The following is a 15000-nucleotide window of genomic DNA, read 5'->3' as shown; positions in this document are numbered from 1 at the left end:
ATTTAAAGCCAGAGACCAAGTAACAGCAGGTTTTCAATTTCTGATTCCAATGATAACTGTTATTAAAAATGTAGAATATATAAATTACATATAAAATAACCAAAAGAAGTTTGTGAATTACACTAGGGATGCCCTTCAAGGAATTTTTTACCAGTTAGCCCCTACATCCTACATGACATTCCAGAATAGAATGGCTCTGGACATGGTTTTAGAAGAAAAAAGAGGTGTCTGTAAAATGATAGAAGGAAACAGAACATGTTGTACATAGAGTAACCTTACCATTCGGCCCAGTATTGTCATGAATATGTCTATAAAGAAATTGGAAGACCTGTCAGTTGAGTTGAAAATGAATTCCGGGATCACAGACTTGTGGGATCAATATTTCAGTTGGATGAGTGCGTGGCAAAAGATACTTACCCAAATAGTGGTAACTGTACTAATAATTCTGATTTTCCTGGTCCTGGTTGTATGCTGTGTTATACCATGTGTGAGGAAATTGATGAGCAAAGCTGTAGACAACAGTACACCTACCTTCCTGAACCAGGAGCAAGAGGATCACACATGATAGATTAAGAAAAATCTTATACCCCATTACGGTCCCTCCCCGCCAATAGTAATCTCACAATTTAGTATGGATAGCATCTGACTTCCTTATGTACAAAGTCTGTGGCAAGGGGGGAGATAAAATAGTCATCACCTGTCTAACGTACAGCATTAAAGAGTTCCAATGTACATAAGGACAGATGAGCGAGGTCTTATAGGGACAGAGTAAAAATAGTCAGTTTAAGGGGGGACTATGATGGATTTGTTAAAATGCCTATTTCATTTCCTATTGTATATATATATATATATATATACGCTATTTTTATAATTTTTATAAATATTTACTTTTATTCTTTAATACATATGTTTTGTGAATATTTTCTGCATGCTTGGCTTTGTGGTACTATAATAAATCTTTGCTTAATAAATTTCTAATCACACACACTGCCCCCTTCCCACCGTGCCAACTTGAAAAAAAGGAATGTTGTTTTCCCTATAAGATAAGTCCTGGAAGCAGATCACACCTATATCATGATGGAGATTTTTTTTGTGTGGAAATGACCAATCAAAGACTAATATAATGCTTATGCTGTTGTCACATGACTCTAGCATCATTCTGCATATATAAGCTCACTTTTTCATTAAAATAAACTAGAAGTATTCATAGACTGAACTTGTGTGTCAGCGTGAATCCCTTACAATTTGCGCAAATTCAAAAGCTATTGTCATAAATTAGGACAGGAACAGATAAGCAATGGATGAGTCAGTCCTTGACTAAATCAACTTCAAACCCAACCCTACTCCTAACCCACACCCTACCCAAAACTAAAAAACCACCCCCTACTCAAAACCCTTCTAACATTCCACTGCCTCCTTGTAGATAATCATGTTAAGACTCCCATGTGCTACTAAACACATTACCATCACTGTTGCGGAGAGGTTGGTGGAACAGAACACACAGAGAGCAGTGGTACATACAAGGCTTTTATTGAGTGATATGGAGGAAACATGATGAGTATATCTGGCAAAATAAAAGTTAAATCCATACCATAGAGTGTCACAGATGACAAGACTTACCAAGTTATTGTAGGCAATGCGGGGGCAATAGTCCGTTGCACTGTCTATGTTAAAAAGCAAGGTGGTAGACTGTCAGGCAAGGAGTTACGTCCGAGTAGCACACAACAGACAGACCTGGGGCAGGCAATGATTAAATCCAGGTTATATCATCAGCACAGGCGTGGAAGATAACAGGGCAGCAGAACTTGAGCAGGCAAGGGTTAATTACAGATTGAATCCTCAACACAGGGGACAGCACCCAGCAGGCAAGCAGAAATCAGCTTGGCAAGGATTAAATTCAGGTTGAGTCCTCAGCACAGGAGGTGGCACATGACAGTGCGGCAGAACTCGGGTGTGCAAGGATTAAGTCCAGGTTGGATCATCAACACAGGGGGCGGCATCAAGCAGGCAGAGAGGAGAGAGTTAAATCCTTTGCACAGGGTAGCAATTCAGGGACTCACCAGCCAGCAGTGGCACCAACAGAGGAAGTCTAGGCAGCTATTCAACAACTCCTCACGGGTCTTCAGAGGGCTGTATGTCTTGGTTGCAGTTTCAAGATCACACAGGCAATGTAGAACCACAAGTCCCAGGATTGCGCAAAGCACAGTTCAATGCATCACCTAGAGAGGCCTGCAGCCAGAAGTTACTCTGTCCATCCTGAATTAAGCTCTGCCCATTCTCCCCCCAAGCACCCAATGCCAACAAGTCTGGGTTTTCACAGCCACAGGACACCATGATGTCTGCGCTCCCTCCAGAGCTCAATCTCATTTTATACCCCCTGCGGTCCATATGAACTCCAAATTTTAAGTAAGCAGACCAACTGACTAATAGACACATGTGTTGATTTCAAAAAACACTAAAATAAAAATAGAAAATCTAAAATTTCTGGGGAAATTGTGAGAAGTATTCTTGCAGTCAACCGTAACAAAGTGATTGATGAAATGTAAGCAGTGAACATGGCAAGCCTGATAGTGATAAATGAATTTCAGATTGTATTTTGCAGCTCACAGTTAGCCTGTTGACTCAGCTGCCTGTCAATCATCTTTGGTTGCTATAGCAAGTCACTCAGTCAGGAAGCTGACAGACTTTTATAAACACACTTCTCCAACTTGGCAAATTCACTGGCAATTACCATATTTAAAAACTTTTTATTTTTATAAGTATAAATGCTACTACTAAGAGCCTTATATTGTGATAATCAATAGAAGCAGAGCTAAAGTTTGATGTATAGTATGTCTCTGAAATATTAAAAATGAAGGCACAGTTACATTTTAAAAATGTAACTTAAAATTTATGGTGGCTCTGAGTGAAGTTTCACTTAAAGTCAATGTGAGTGGTGATGTTCAAAAAAATGTTCATATTGTGAAAACTATCAGGAGTATGGCTTAGCCGTGAACATTTTTAGTGACAGCCGATAGCTGAATGTTTTTATATAAGATATGTTTAGGTGGGCTTGAAAATGACAGAGTGATGGCAGTTTACAAATCATGTTATGATTTTTCCTTCAACCCTGTAGCTGTGCTCTGCTTCCACTGTAGATGCAGCATTCATTCCTACTGTAAAATTTAGCAAAAAAAAAACAGAGATTAATCTTAAAAAATTCAGCAAAACATTCCACAAAGTGATAGCACAACAATCGTGAACAATACGCACGTTTCCGTATATTACTTGTCTATGTAGTGTAAAAACTGTAGTATTATTTAGGGTGGTAAAATTGGCTATAATAATAAAAAAAAGAATAATTATATATATGTGTGAGAAAAAAATAAGTGTTCCTAAAAGAAGACATAATAACAGGAAGGGGTCGCCATTCAAGAACACTTATTAACAGGAAGGGGTCTGCTATGCAAGAACACTTAATATTTCTTATCTCCATCACAATCACTCTGCTGCCTCCTTGTGGATGATCATGGTATGACTTGCCTATGTTATGATAGGCATTACTCATGCTCTGCTGCCTCATTGTGGATGATCCTGGTATGACTCCGCCTGTGTTACACACATATTACTGACATTATGCTGACTCCTTGTGGATGATCCTGGTATGGCTGTCCTATGTTACTATACATATATTACTGTCACTCTGCAGCAGCCTTGTGTTTGATCCTGGTATGACTCCCCATGTTACTATACACACATTATTAATAACACTATGCTGCCACACTATCAACTAACCTCTGCACCCTTACAACAATAAAAAAAAAAAGGTAATAACCAATAGAAGACAACAGCAATCAAAACCACAAGCCAACAAAGAGCGCGCACAATAAGCACATACCCTGACCCTAAAAAAAAAATGTTAAACAGCAAATACATTGGCCTGGCTTTACACAAGGGAATGACAGGCCCTTATTGCTGCTGTGTATGAACAGGACTGCACAGCAGCAAAGAGGCTGGTATTTAGATGTGTACATGTGTCTAAGGCAAGGACATTGTTTAGTCTGCTGCACAGTCCTGTTGCTTGTTCAGATATAACAGCAAATACTTTAGTACATCCACCCTCAGACACATGCACACAATGAAATATCGGGCTCTTAGTTGATGCACAATCATGTTTGTTCAGAGACAGCAGCACAGAGGCTGGTATTCCATTGTGTGCATGTGGCAGAGGAAGGCCGGGATCAAGTCTTTGCTGCTCTATCTGAACAAACAACAGGACTGTGCAGCAGATTACACATTGTCCCGGCCCTATTCAGCCACATGCATGCACAAGAATAGCAGCCTTTTGGCTGCTGCATCTGAACAAACAGGACTGTGCAGCAACAAAGAAGCAGCCGTTCTGATGTGTGCATGTGGCAGAGTAACGCTGAGCCAATGTCTCTGAACACACAATCATGACTTTGCAGCATTAAAGAGGCTGGTATTCCATTGTACACATGTGGCTGAGTAAAGCCGGACCAACATCTAAGCAGCTGCACAGTCCTGTTTGTTCAGTTAAAGCAGCAAAGACTTTATCCCGGCTTTCCTCAGCCACATGCACACAACAGAATACCGGCCTCTTTGATGCTGCGCCTGAATACACAGGATTGTGCAGCAGCTCAGACATTGGCGAAGGCTTCAGGTGGTTCTAAAGGCTAAACATGTTATACCTTTATGTATTCTCTGCATTAAGGTAAAAAATATTCTAGTAATCGTTCTGCCTCCTCACCGCCCCCCCTTATACCTACCCGAGTCCTGTCATGATCCAGGGCTGTGCACATTTACATCAGCTTTCTCCTCTCTGCTCACAGAGGCAGTAGTGTGAGCCATTGGCTGATGCTGCAAATCAAATCCTGCAAGCACAACGGGGTCAAGCTTCTCTGTATGTGTCAGCAGACACCCCCTGCTTATCTCAGAAATGAGCCGCAGTTGTGCCGAATATTAAGTGGCTTGCTACTGGGGACAAAGAAGAGGAAGAGCTTAGAATGCTTACTGGGGACTCCAGAAGAGGAGATTTGTGGCTGCTTTGTGCAAAACCATTAAACAGAGCAGTTAAGTATAATATATATATTATTAATTTTTATTTTTTAAATAGCCTTTAAAAATTCTTTACTCAGCTGCATACAACCACAAACACACCAGAATTCAAGCCTGATATTAAAGTGTCTTAGCTGCTGCAATCTTTGCCTGTTCAGACTGAGCAATAGTGAAGAGGCTGGTATCTGGTGTGAATGTGTGAGAGTGTAAATCCTAGCGGATGCACAGTCCTATTTTCTAGTTCTGAAAGATCAACAGCGAGGAGGTTGGTGTCTGATATGTGGTTGTAAACTCATCCTACCTTAAGTCACAGGGTGTCCTTGCTGCTCCATCACTTCTTCCCATAGTCCAACCCAGGAGAAGTACTCTGTAGATGACGGGACGTCTCTGACATCTGGCAGGCAGATCACAGCTTCTCTCTACTCTGACCAAGAATGAAGAGTATTCTGAGCACAGAGAAAACAATCATAAGACAGTGAGTAACCATCTATGCCTGGAGACACCATACACCCCCATCCCACCCCTCTATCTCACTGTCCCACATCTGTCCATCTATGCCTGGAGACACCATATACCACATCACTCCCCTCTATCTCACTGTCCCCCATCTGTCCATCTATGTCTGGAGACACCATACACCCCCATCCCTTTGTGTTTGTGAACTACCTAGACTTGTCATAAAAATGCATCGAACAACATGCACCAAACCCAAACTCTGGGGCCAGCAGCAATCCCCTCCGCATAGCCACACTATCAAGCTAACGCCCAGACCCCCAAAGCCTGATAACATCACGCAGCTTACAGGGGATCCTGAGTCGGATGGCTATAGTCAGCAGCAGCTTCCATCGGGCCTGACTGGTCCTCTTGAGTAAAAAACTGAAGCCTTGCTACACAAATTATGCGCAATAGTGCCAGAGGAGATTACAGTTGCCTCTTGAAAATTATCTTCTGATCTGCTTTGAGATAGAAAAGAATTGAGCCATCGTGCCCATCAACTAGAACATATGGATCTGGTGACTACGGTCTTGGAGGGCCATGAACAGGAGGTGGATGATCTGCATGCTGAGATGGACACCCTAAAAGATAAATTGAAAGAAGCTGAGAATAGAGCCCGAATATACAACATAAACAGTGTCAGCTGGAATCAATAATAGCTTCAGCCTCGGCTGAATTTAAGCAGGTACCTACCCCATAGAACCGTAGGTTGTTAGATCAGGCTTGCCTGGAACTGGATCTCTGTTTGACTGAAGATACCAGAAAAGTGATTTGTGCCAATAATGAGCACTGGTAGGGCCAAAGAGAATGGTCTCTGTAAGAAAAGAAATTCACACACACCAAGCCTTTCAAAGAGCAATGTAAATCTTTCATTAGACTCCATATATATTGTATCACAGAATGGACTTTGACTGGATACTTGTAAAGGCTGTGTATGTCAACAATGTAGATTCTCCCATACAGCAAAAGTGGGTAACTGTTACCTGTATGATAGTAGAAGCCGGTGCTGTTCGTACAGAGAAATAATTGGATGCTATTCCTGCCTCTTCCAAGTATACGAATATTGTGAGTTCAGTTCTATGATAGATACACAGCTTTGACATGCATGTATTCAGATTCTAATGAACTCATTCTGGGTATCATAGAAAAGGAATTAATCAACATGTAATCCAAGAAACAACATGGAGTTATGGCAAACAAAACGGCAGACAAGAACAACATAAATTTCCCTTCCATAACCCTATCCCTTTTACCATTAGCCGCCCCCCCTATGGGCGAATGGTGGGCAACAAATGTCATCAGCATTCAGGGTGGATGCCATATGATGTCCTCCCGCACATGCACAGATTGGGCTGCTGCAGAGCAGCGCGATCTGTCACCGGCGGTGTAACTCGGACACGGATGATGACAGATCGGAGTACCGGCCCCTGTTGCCGGTACCATGTGACCTGCTGTGAACAATCACATGACAGTTGTGTCCAAATCACAGCTAAGCACCAAAAAAAAAAAAAAAAAAAATGAATCTATGACATTCAGGTAAATACTTGCTTATAGCAAAGTAATTCTTTCCTATACGCTAAATTTAAAAAAAAAAAAATAAAAAAAATTACTTACCAAAATTAGTACAATGATACTATGGTAACATTGTACTACTTTGGTCATAGTGAACTATTAAAAAAAAAAAAAAAAAAAAATTTTTTCATACTGTCACCATTCAGTGTCCCTGATCACAGCCATGCCAGTTATATGATGACGCTGTACTGCACTGGTGACAGGATGTAAAAAAAAATTTTGGAAAGACATTATTTTAAATTTTCAACAAAATAATGACCAAAAAAAAAAAAATTCAAAAAAATTGACATTCCTATTATGAAGTACGTCGGACGGTCTACTCTGCAAAAAGGGGTCATTTGGGGGATATCTGTACTGTTCTGACATTTGGGGGATATCTGCACCGTTCTGACATTCTTGGACCTCAGGAAATGACATTGGCTGTCAGTACTTCAGGATTGATCAATATTCAGATCTATCCCATAGATTGTGAACTCTATAACTTTCCTACAAACTAAATAATACATCTTAATTTGTGTTATTTTAAACAAAGACATGTAGCAGAATACATCTCGGCCTAAATTTATGAACAATTATTTATTTGCAAACTTTTCTAAAATAAAAAAATAAAAAATTGTGTTTTTATCCAAAATTTTGGTCTTTTTAGTTAATTTATCCAAATATAAAAAGCCCAGCGGTGATTAAATACCACCAAGAGAAAGCTGTAGTTGTGTGAATAAAATGATAAAATGTTAGTTTGGGTACAATGTTGTATGACCGCGCAATTGTCATTCAAGGTGTGAGAGCGCTGAGAGCTGAAACCTGTCCTGGGGGGGGTGGGGGTGACAGTGCCGGTATGGAAGGGATTAACAAGGATCTATTGAAGGAAAGTCTGGAGACAGCAGCTGCAGTAATAGAAAAGAAAGAAAATTATTTTTGTAAAAATTTAAAAAAATAAAAAAAAAAATAAAAAAAACCATGAAAATAAAGGTGTATTTGTGAGGAAACAGCGGTGACCTTTCCCTGACAGAATGTGACAGGACGGCGCACTTGTCAGTCAGAGTGGGGCTGTGATGCCAGCTGCTGATTGGCCAGGAGGGGGGTGACAGTGCCCATCAGGTGTGTGAGGGTGAGTCTGAAGCCAGCAGTGGCAGGTGAAGGTTGTGTCTGGCAGAGCTCCGGCACCGGCTGCTGATTAGGCAGAAGATGGAATCCTGCAGCCCAGGAAGGTGTGAGTCTGGCTATGAGGAAGGGGATGAAGAGGCCCCTGTCCTCACTACGGATGAGAGGCTGTTCCTTGGAACACAGGCCGTAGTCAGTTGGGGGAGGCCGCAGCCAGGTGAGAACCAGGCCGCAGCAGCAGCGAGACAGGAGAAGGTCCAGTTACTGATGGAGAAGCTATGCCGTGTCTTTGAGGTGGGGATGGCGCACTTGGCCAAGCTGAGGACCTCCAGAGACAACATGAACAGTAGCAGGAGGAGCAGCTGCAAAGCTGACATTGACAGGCTGAAGGGCCTCTGTGGTGACAACTTGGATTTACTGAACAATTTGTCCAAAAGTGGCCCCGGGCAGCGTGAGTCATTGGTGGACATATTACACAGAGTGAAAGCGGCCAGTGGACTAGGCAGCCAGGCCTCTCGCAGGGCCAGGGATGGACTTTCACCTCAGGTGACAGGGGTGGTGGAGACCCCAGAGGTGGGAGCTGCAGCTGAGGTGGACCCCCCCTTACAAGCAGCAGAGAGTGATACAGATACGGACACAAGTCTGACTGAAGGGGTAGTGGATCCCATGACTGGAACACAGAAGGAGGTGACTGCCCAAGCAGACTTTTCAGTCAGGAAACCTGTCGTTGTGGTGCAGAAACTGACAGAAGAGTGTGGAGCAGCAAGTCATGTGAAAGGTGTGAAGAAGAAGCAGCGAAAGGTAAAACATGAACATTCACAAACAGTATTGTCATCGAGTGGCCGCAGCAAGAAGGCGCCGGTCTCACAGACGGCATCTCCTGCACGTAGGCAAGCTTCAAAGGCTTCAAAAATGCCGCCCGAGGCTTCCAAAATGGCGGCCGCAGCTGAGTGTAAACTCGGACCCGCCCAGGGTCATTGCCAGGCTACTGTACCAGCTTCTAAAATGGCGCCCGCAACTGAGTGTGAACTCGAACCCGCCCAGGGTCATTGCCAGGCTAGTGTACCAGCTTCTAAAATGGCGCCCGAAGCTTCTAAAATGGCGCCCGCAACTCCCGCCCAGGGTCATTGCCAGGCTAGTGTACCAGCTTCTAAAATGGCGCCCGAAGCTTCTAAAATGGCGCCCGACGCTTGTAAAATGGCGGCCGCAGCTGTGTGTGAACCCGTACCCGCCCAGGGTCATTGCCAGGATAGTGTACCAGCTTCTAAAATGGCGCCCGACGCTTGTAAAATGGCGCCCGAAGCTTCTAAAATGGCGGCCGCAGCTGTGTGTGAAGCCGTACCCGCCCAGGGTCATTGCCAGGATAGTGTGACAGCTTCTCATACGGCGCCCGCGGCTGAATGCATGCAAGGACCCGCCAAGGGTCATTCCCCAGCTAGTCAGCCGGCGCCCGGACATTCTGATATCCCTACAGCGACACCCGAAACGGACGGTATCCACGGACCCGCCCAGGGTCACTCTACCGCTCATCGGGAGGAGGACTCTGATCTACGAGTGCAACTGGAAGAGGGAGGAACCGGCGCCGTGACACCGAGACCGAAGAGGAACTTACCTGCATCCCAAGCGCCCCTGACATGCGGACAAAGCAATGTGCCAGCTTCCAAGATGGCGCCCGCGGCTGCGCACACACCCGGACCAGCCCACGGTCAATCTCAGGCATCACAGTCGGAGGCAGAGGCGGAGCACAGCAGGAAACCAGAAGTAGGCGTGGCCAGCGCCGTGACACAGGAAGTCACACAAAAGACACATGAATCCGAGGACTCAGGGACTGGTGAGACTGTACACACAGGGAAAAAAGGTCCAGAGTGGGGGGACTGTGAGCCGGGGGTGTTGGAGACTCCTTGCCCTGCTACAAGTTACATCAGGGAGCAGGAAAGGTCCCAACAACAGGAAGTCTGTACAGAAGTGGTCCCTGGTAATGCCGATATGGCGGTCTTAGGTGCGGGGTGTGGTGTGGACTCTCCCTCCCCTAAACCCCCCGCAGGTCCCCAGGACCTCTGTGATAGGGCCCCTACAGGTAAAACGGGGGAGGTACATGGGCAGAATGGTTCTGGGGCATCCGCTGCCCGCAAAAATCCTGACAAATGTGTAAAGTCCCAAAGGAAGGCTGAAGTGTCTAAGTCTGCCCCTGTCCCTGCAAAAGCTGCTGACAGTGCCCGGAGGGAGCCCCAAGGTGCCAAAGTTGGTGGGGTGCAAAACCTCCCCCCGGATAGTTCCAACACGGTGGCGTCCCTGCAGGAGGGTAGATCCTTTGCGGATGTCGCAGGTGCCAAAGTGAGGCAGGAGCCCTCCCATGGCCAGTTTGGCCCCCAGTCTTTTGCAATGCCCCCAAGTTTCCAGGGAGCTGGGACATGGTCCAGAGTTACTGGTGGTCCAGAGAGGAGAAGACGGAACGTGGTCCAGCTTAAGTGGCAGGGGGAGGGTCCATGCCCAAGTAGAGGGGAGGTGGTGGACAGAGTCCTCAGCCTGGGCTTCAAAGTCGCGGATATATTCGCGGTCATACACCCCCATGGTACGTCTGAATTTGATGTCAGCTTCCTAACCCCTATATTAATGGAATTTTTTTTCATGAGGTACGATTTGGTCAAGTCACAGACGGCATGGAAGGGTTTCAGACTGGTGGCGATTTCCAGGCAGGAGGAGGTCAAACAAGTCACCGTCATGGTAAGAAATGAGTCTCTTCCTCAGGAGGACATCGTCACTTGGTTGAGCAGATTTGGTCAGCTCCAGGGTCCGCTGAGGAAGAGACTGGACGAGAAGGGTATCTGGACAGGCACGTGGACTGCCCATGTAAAGCTGGGTAGGAGGGGCCTGTCAGTCTCTCACATCCCTGCCAGTGGATTCATCGGCAGGGATCGCATCCTGGTTTTCTACCCAGGACAACCAAAACTGTGTTTTAAATGTGGGAGCCCGACCCATTTTAGCGCAGACTGTACGGTGCAGCGATGTATCCGATGCAACGGAGTGGGTCACGCCGCAGACGTCTGTCACATCATCGTCTGTAACTTGTGTGGGGTAATAGGCCACCCCTTTAGTCGCTGCCCCAAGGCCTTTAGAGGCCATGCAACCGGTCAGGAGGAACCTCGGCCTCCGAGGGAGTCTTCGAGGACCCATACTGCTGCCACATCTCAGGATACTGTCACAACTGCCCCGCCGGTTAGGAGGAAGACCCCGGCACAACTAAGGAGATCTGAGAGGAGGAGACAGGAGTCTGAGCATGCAGGGCGTGCCAGTGTTACGGACCAGGATAACTCTGAGGTTGAGTGTCAGGCCAATCAGAGTGAGGTCCCACCTCCCCAGATAGAAAACCTTCCTCCTTCCCCCCCTCCCCCTTCTACTCCGTTGGTCCCTCGGCCCAACACTGAAACATGTCAGGAGGAAGCGAGCACGGTTTGCACGCCGGTGCCCCCTGCTGCCGAACATTTCTGTGGCGCCCTCAAAGTCCCAGAGGGGGGAGGTGTGCAGGCCCCTAGTACACAAAAACGTACCAGGAGGCAAACAAAGGAGCTGACTCCCACCAGTGGTGAGAGCGCAGGGGAGGTTTCTAGAGATGACTGGCAGGCACATAGAAAGAGGAGGAGGAAGAAAACAAAGGGGGCTGTGGAGCAGCCTGGTGTGCCCCGGTCTGGTGGTCATCAAGGGCCCCCGGATGATGGTTTTCTGCACCTCAGCAATATATTTTCTGTGTTGTCCTCGGAGGAGGACGAGGACGAGCAGTCCTCGGTACATGAAATGGACGCTGTGGATTAAATGTTTTTCTTTTCTGTATGTCAAGGTTGAGCATAACCACATCAAACACTAAGAATGGCTGTACCCGCTCCATGTCGTCTCGCGACCATTAATGTCGCGAGTATTCGCTCTACGGCGGCTCGCTACATGGCCTTTGATTTTCTCAGCCGAGTTGAAGCTGATATTTTATTTTTGCAAGAGACCTGGCTAGCATCTGTGGCGGAGATGCACCTTGCAAAGAGGGAGTGGAGGTATGGGCCCTCCCTCTGGTCTCTTGCGGCCGAGCCCTGTAGTGGAGTTGCGGTCCTTTTTAAGACCGGTTCGGTGGCATGCCGACGAGTGGTTGAGGTGGAAGTCGGCAGATGTTTGGTGGTAGACGCTGTCGTGAGGGGGCAATCCCTTCGCCTTATAAATTTCTACGGCCCTCAGTCCAAGAGGGCGAGGAAGAGCCTCCTCACGGCAGTCAAGCCCTATCTTTTTACGTCCCAGCAGGTGGTCTTCGGCGGTGATTTTAACACCATCACTAGGCCGAAGGACAGGGCAGGTGCCGGAGGCCCCCTGGGATACGATAGCATCTTTCTGAACAGCATAGTCAGGGAGTCCGGCTTGGTGGATGTGCACGTTCGACACTTCCCCAACCTCACCGGTTTCACGTACGCCCGAGGTAGTTGTAAGAGTAGACTAGATAGGTTTTTTTTGAAGGGGGACTCTGTCTTTGTGGGCCCTGTGCTACAAACGGTAGAGTTCTCCGATCACGTTTTGCTATCCGTCACTCTGAATGTTGCCGAGACCCCTCAGAAAGGGCGGGGCTTGTGGCGTCTGAACGTGACGCTACTGGAGGACTCTGCTGTTAGGGAAGCCTTTGAGGCCTTCTACACGGATCAGGCCTCGCTCCTTGAGAGCGGCTGCTCCCGCCTCGAATGGTGGGAAGCAGTGAAGAAGAGATCTGAGGGCTTTTTCCGTGGGGTCTCAAAATACAGGGCAGTCTCAAAGTACCGAGCCTACCTGGGGCTGCGAAGGCAGCTAGACCGCCTGGTGTCCTCGGGAGGCTCCCAAGAGCAGATATCCACTCTAAGGCTTCAACTAAGGGAGTGCCAGTATGACCGTCTCGCCTCCCTCGTTCTCGAGAGGGACTACGGGAAGTTTAACTCCCCGGACCCTTACAAGAACTGCGGTGAGGCGACGAGTTCGAAGGTCATACACGGCCTGATCGACACTTCGGGAGTCCTGGTCCGGTCCAGGCCGGGAATTCTGGGTGTGGTCAGAGACCACTTTTCGGGCATCCTGGAGCGGAAGCAATTAGACATGGAGAAAGCCAGACGTTTCCTTGACGAAACACCGCTGCCGGCGATGTCTGACTCTCCCGACTCTTTGACAGAGAGGATTTCAGTGGCTGAAGTAGAGCAGGCCATTGACTCGTTGTCATCCAAAAAGACGCCGGGACCCGACGGGCTCTCGGCAGAATTTTATAAAACCTTTAAGAGTCTGTTGGCTCCTCATTTGACGGAGGTCTTCAACGCATGTTTGGCCAAGGGCCTGCTGCCTCCCTCAATGAGAAGGTCGGCCCTAATCCTTCTGTCAAAGGGGAAAGATCCGTCTGTGGTGGAGAATTGGCGTCCCATCGCCCTTCTCAACACAGATAGAAAGGTGTTGGCCAAGATACTTTTCGTACGTCTGTCAGCTGTGGCTGATGGGGTACTGTCTGCGGCACAGCACTGCGCAATTCCCGGCCGAGGCACCTTTAGTGCCGTCCTTTGCGTCCGGGAGGCTGTGGAAAGGTGCAGAGCTGGAGAGGACACACAGTACCTGCTGGCTTTAGATCAGGCACAAGCTTTTGACAGGGTAAACCACGATTACCTGTGGCTTCTCCTGGTGAGATACGGTCTGCCGGAACGGTTCATCGATTGGCTCCGTGCTTTGTACAGGGAGGCGGTGAGCTTCCCTCTTGTCAACGGCTGGGTGGGCCCCTCTTTCTCCGTGGGCTCCGGCGTTAGGCAGGGGTGCCCCTTGAGCCCTCTTCTGTACGTTTTTGCAGTCGATCCCTTCATCCGAAGGCTCGGCTGCGGACGTTTGAGGGGGGTCTCAATGGGCCCCTGTGGCAGCCCGGCGGTGAAAGCGGTGGCCTACGCGGACGACGTCTCCGTAGTGGTGTCAAGCGGGGAGGAGGCCCGATTTGTGGAGACACAGATTCGGGACTACTCGGAGGCGTCCGGTTCACTAGTGAACTGGAACAAGAGTGAAGCTTTTTGGATGGGGAAGGAGGGTGAGGAATTTCCCCTCCCGGACGCTTTCCCCAAGCCTCAACCGGAAATTAAGATCCTTGGCATCCTTTTCGGCCCTGGGGATTACCCCGCACGAAATTGGGAGCGCAGACTGGAGGATGCCACCCGGAAAGTGTCAGCCTGGAAAGGCTGGAAGCTGTCCCTAAGGGAAAGGGTGAGCCTCGTCAAAACCTACCTGCTGCCTGAATTTTTATTTGTCAGCTATGTTTGTCTTTTGCCAGCACCCCTCTATGCACGGATCTATAGTCTGTTTTTCCTGCTACTGTGGGGAAACAGACTTAATCTCATCAAGAGGGAGGTCACGTACCTACGGAGAGAGCTAGGCGGGTTGGACATGGTCAACCCAGTAGTGTTTTACACTACCATTTTCATCAAAAACAACGTGCAGTCCATCTTTAAGGACGAGCCCTCTCTGTGGGAACGTTCGTGCAAGGACTGGCTACTGCTGTTCTTGGATGAATGGGAAGGGGGAGGCAGGCCTGGTGATCTGAGAAGAGCACATCGCTGCCTCCCATCCTACGTCCCACAGGCTTCAAAGGTACTGAGGCGGTGGCGCATAACTGCCCTGGAGGTAGGGTCCACTGGTAGGCGAGAGCTATACCAGAGGATCATGGCTTCGGACATTTTAAAGCCGCTGGCCTTGAAAGACTGCCCGGACAGCGTCCTCAGGGAGGGGCTAGCCCTCCTGAATTCGAAAAGAATTCCC

General features: G+C 47.6%; 1 protein-coding gene and 1 long non-coding RNA gene across 3 annotated transcripts; one reads left to right on the top strand and one right to left on the bottom strand.

The window, feature by feature from the left end:
- Positions 1-1514: 1514 nt before the first annotated feature.
- Positions 1515-8848, bottom strand: LOC149434431 (uncharacterized). Of its 2 annotated transcripts, XR_016308670.1 has the most exons (4): positions 6534-8848; positions 6244-6364; positions 5858-6131; positions 1515-5501 (listed from the first exon to the last, which is right to left on the bottom strand). It is a non-coding gene; the product is annotated as an uncharacterized LOC149434431 (long non-coding RNA). The 2 variants fall into 2 exon arrangements; XR_016308669.1 differs by having other exon boundaries at positions 6244-8848.
- Positions 8849-9352: 504 nt separating this feature from the next.
- Positions 9353-12033, top strand: LOC149434430 (uncharacterized). The gene has a single exon (XM_089663707.1). It carries the CDS (start codon positions 9379-9381, stop codon positions 12031-12033), a length of 2655 nt encoding a protein of 884 aa, XP_089519833.1. The 5' UTR covers positions 9353-9378.
- Positions 12034-15000: the final 2967 nt, after the last annotated feature.

The sequence above is a fragment of the Staurois parvus genome, unplaced genomic scaffold (genome assembly GCF_062004578.1).
Source record: "Staurois parvus isolate SC_StPar_1 unplaced genomic scaffold, SC_StPar_1.0 ptg001754l, whole genome shotgun sequence".
Classification (NCBI taxonomy): domain Eukaryota; kingdom Metazoa; phylum Chordata; class Amphibia; order Anura; family Ranidae; genus Staurois; species Staurois parvus.
This window is presented reverse-complemented; position numbering and strand designations above follow the sequence as displayed.

Coding starts and splice junctions, on each gene's coding strand:
- LOC149434430 (XM_089663707.1), top strand. CDS start 9,379: ATGGCGCCCGAAGCTTCTAAAATGGCGCCCGACGCTTGTAAAATGGCG.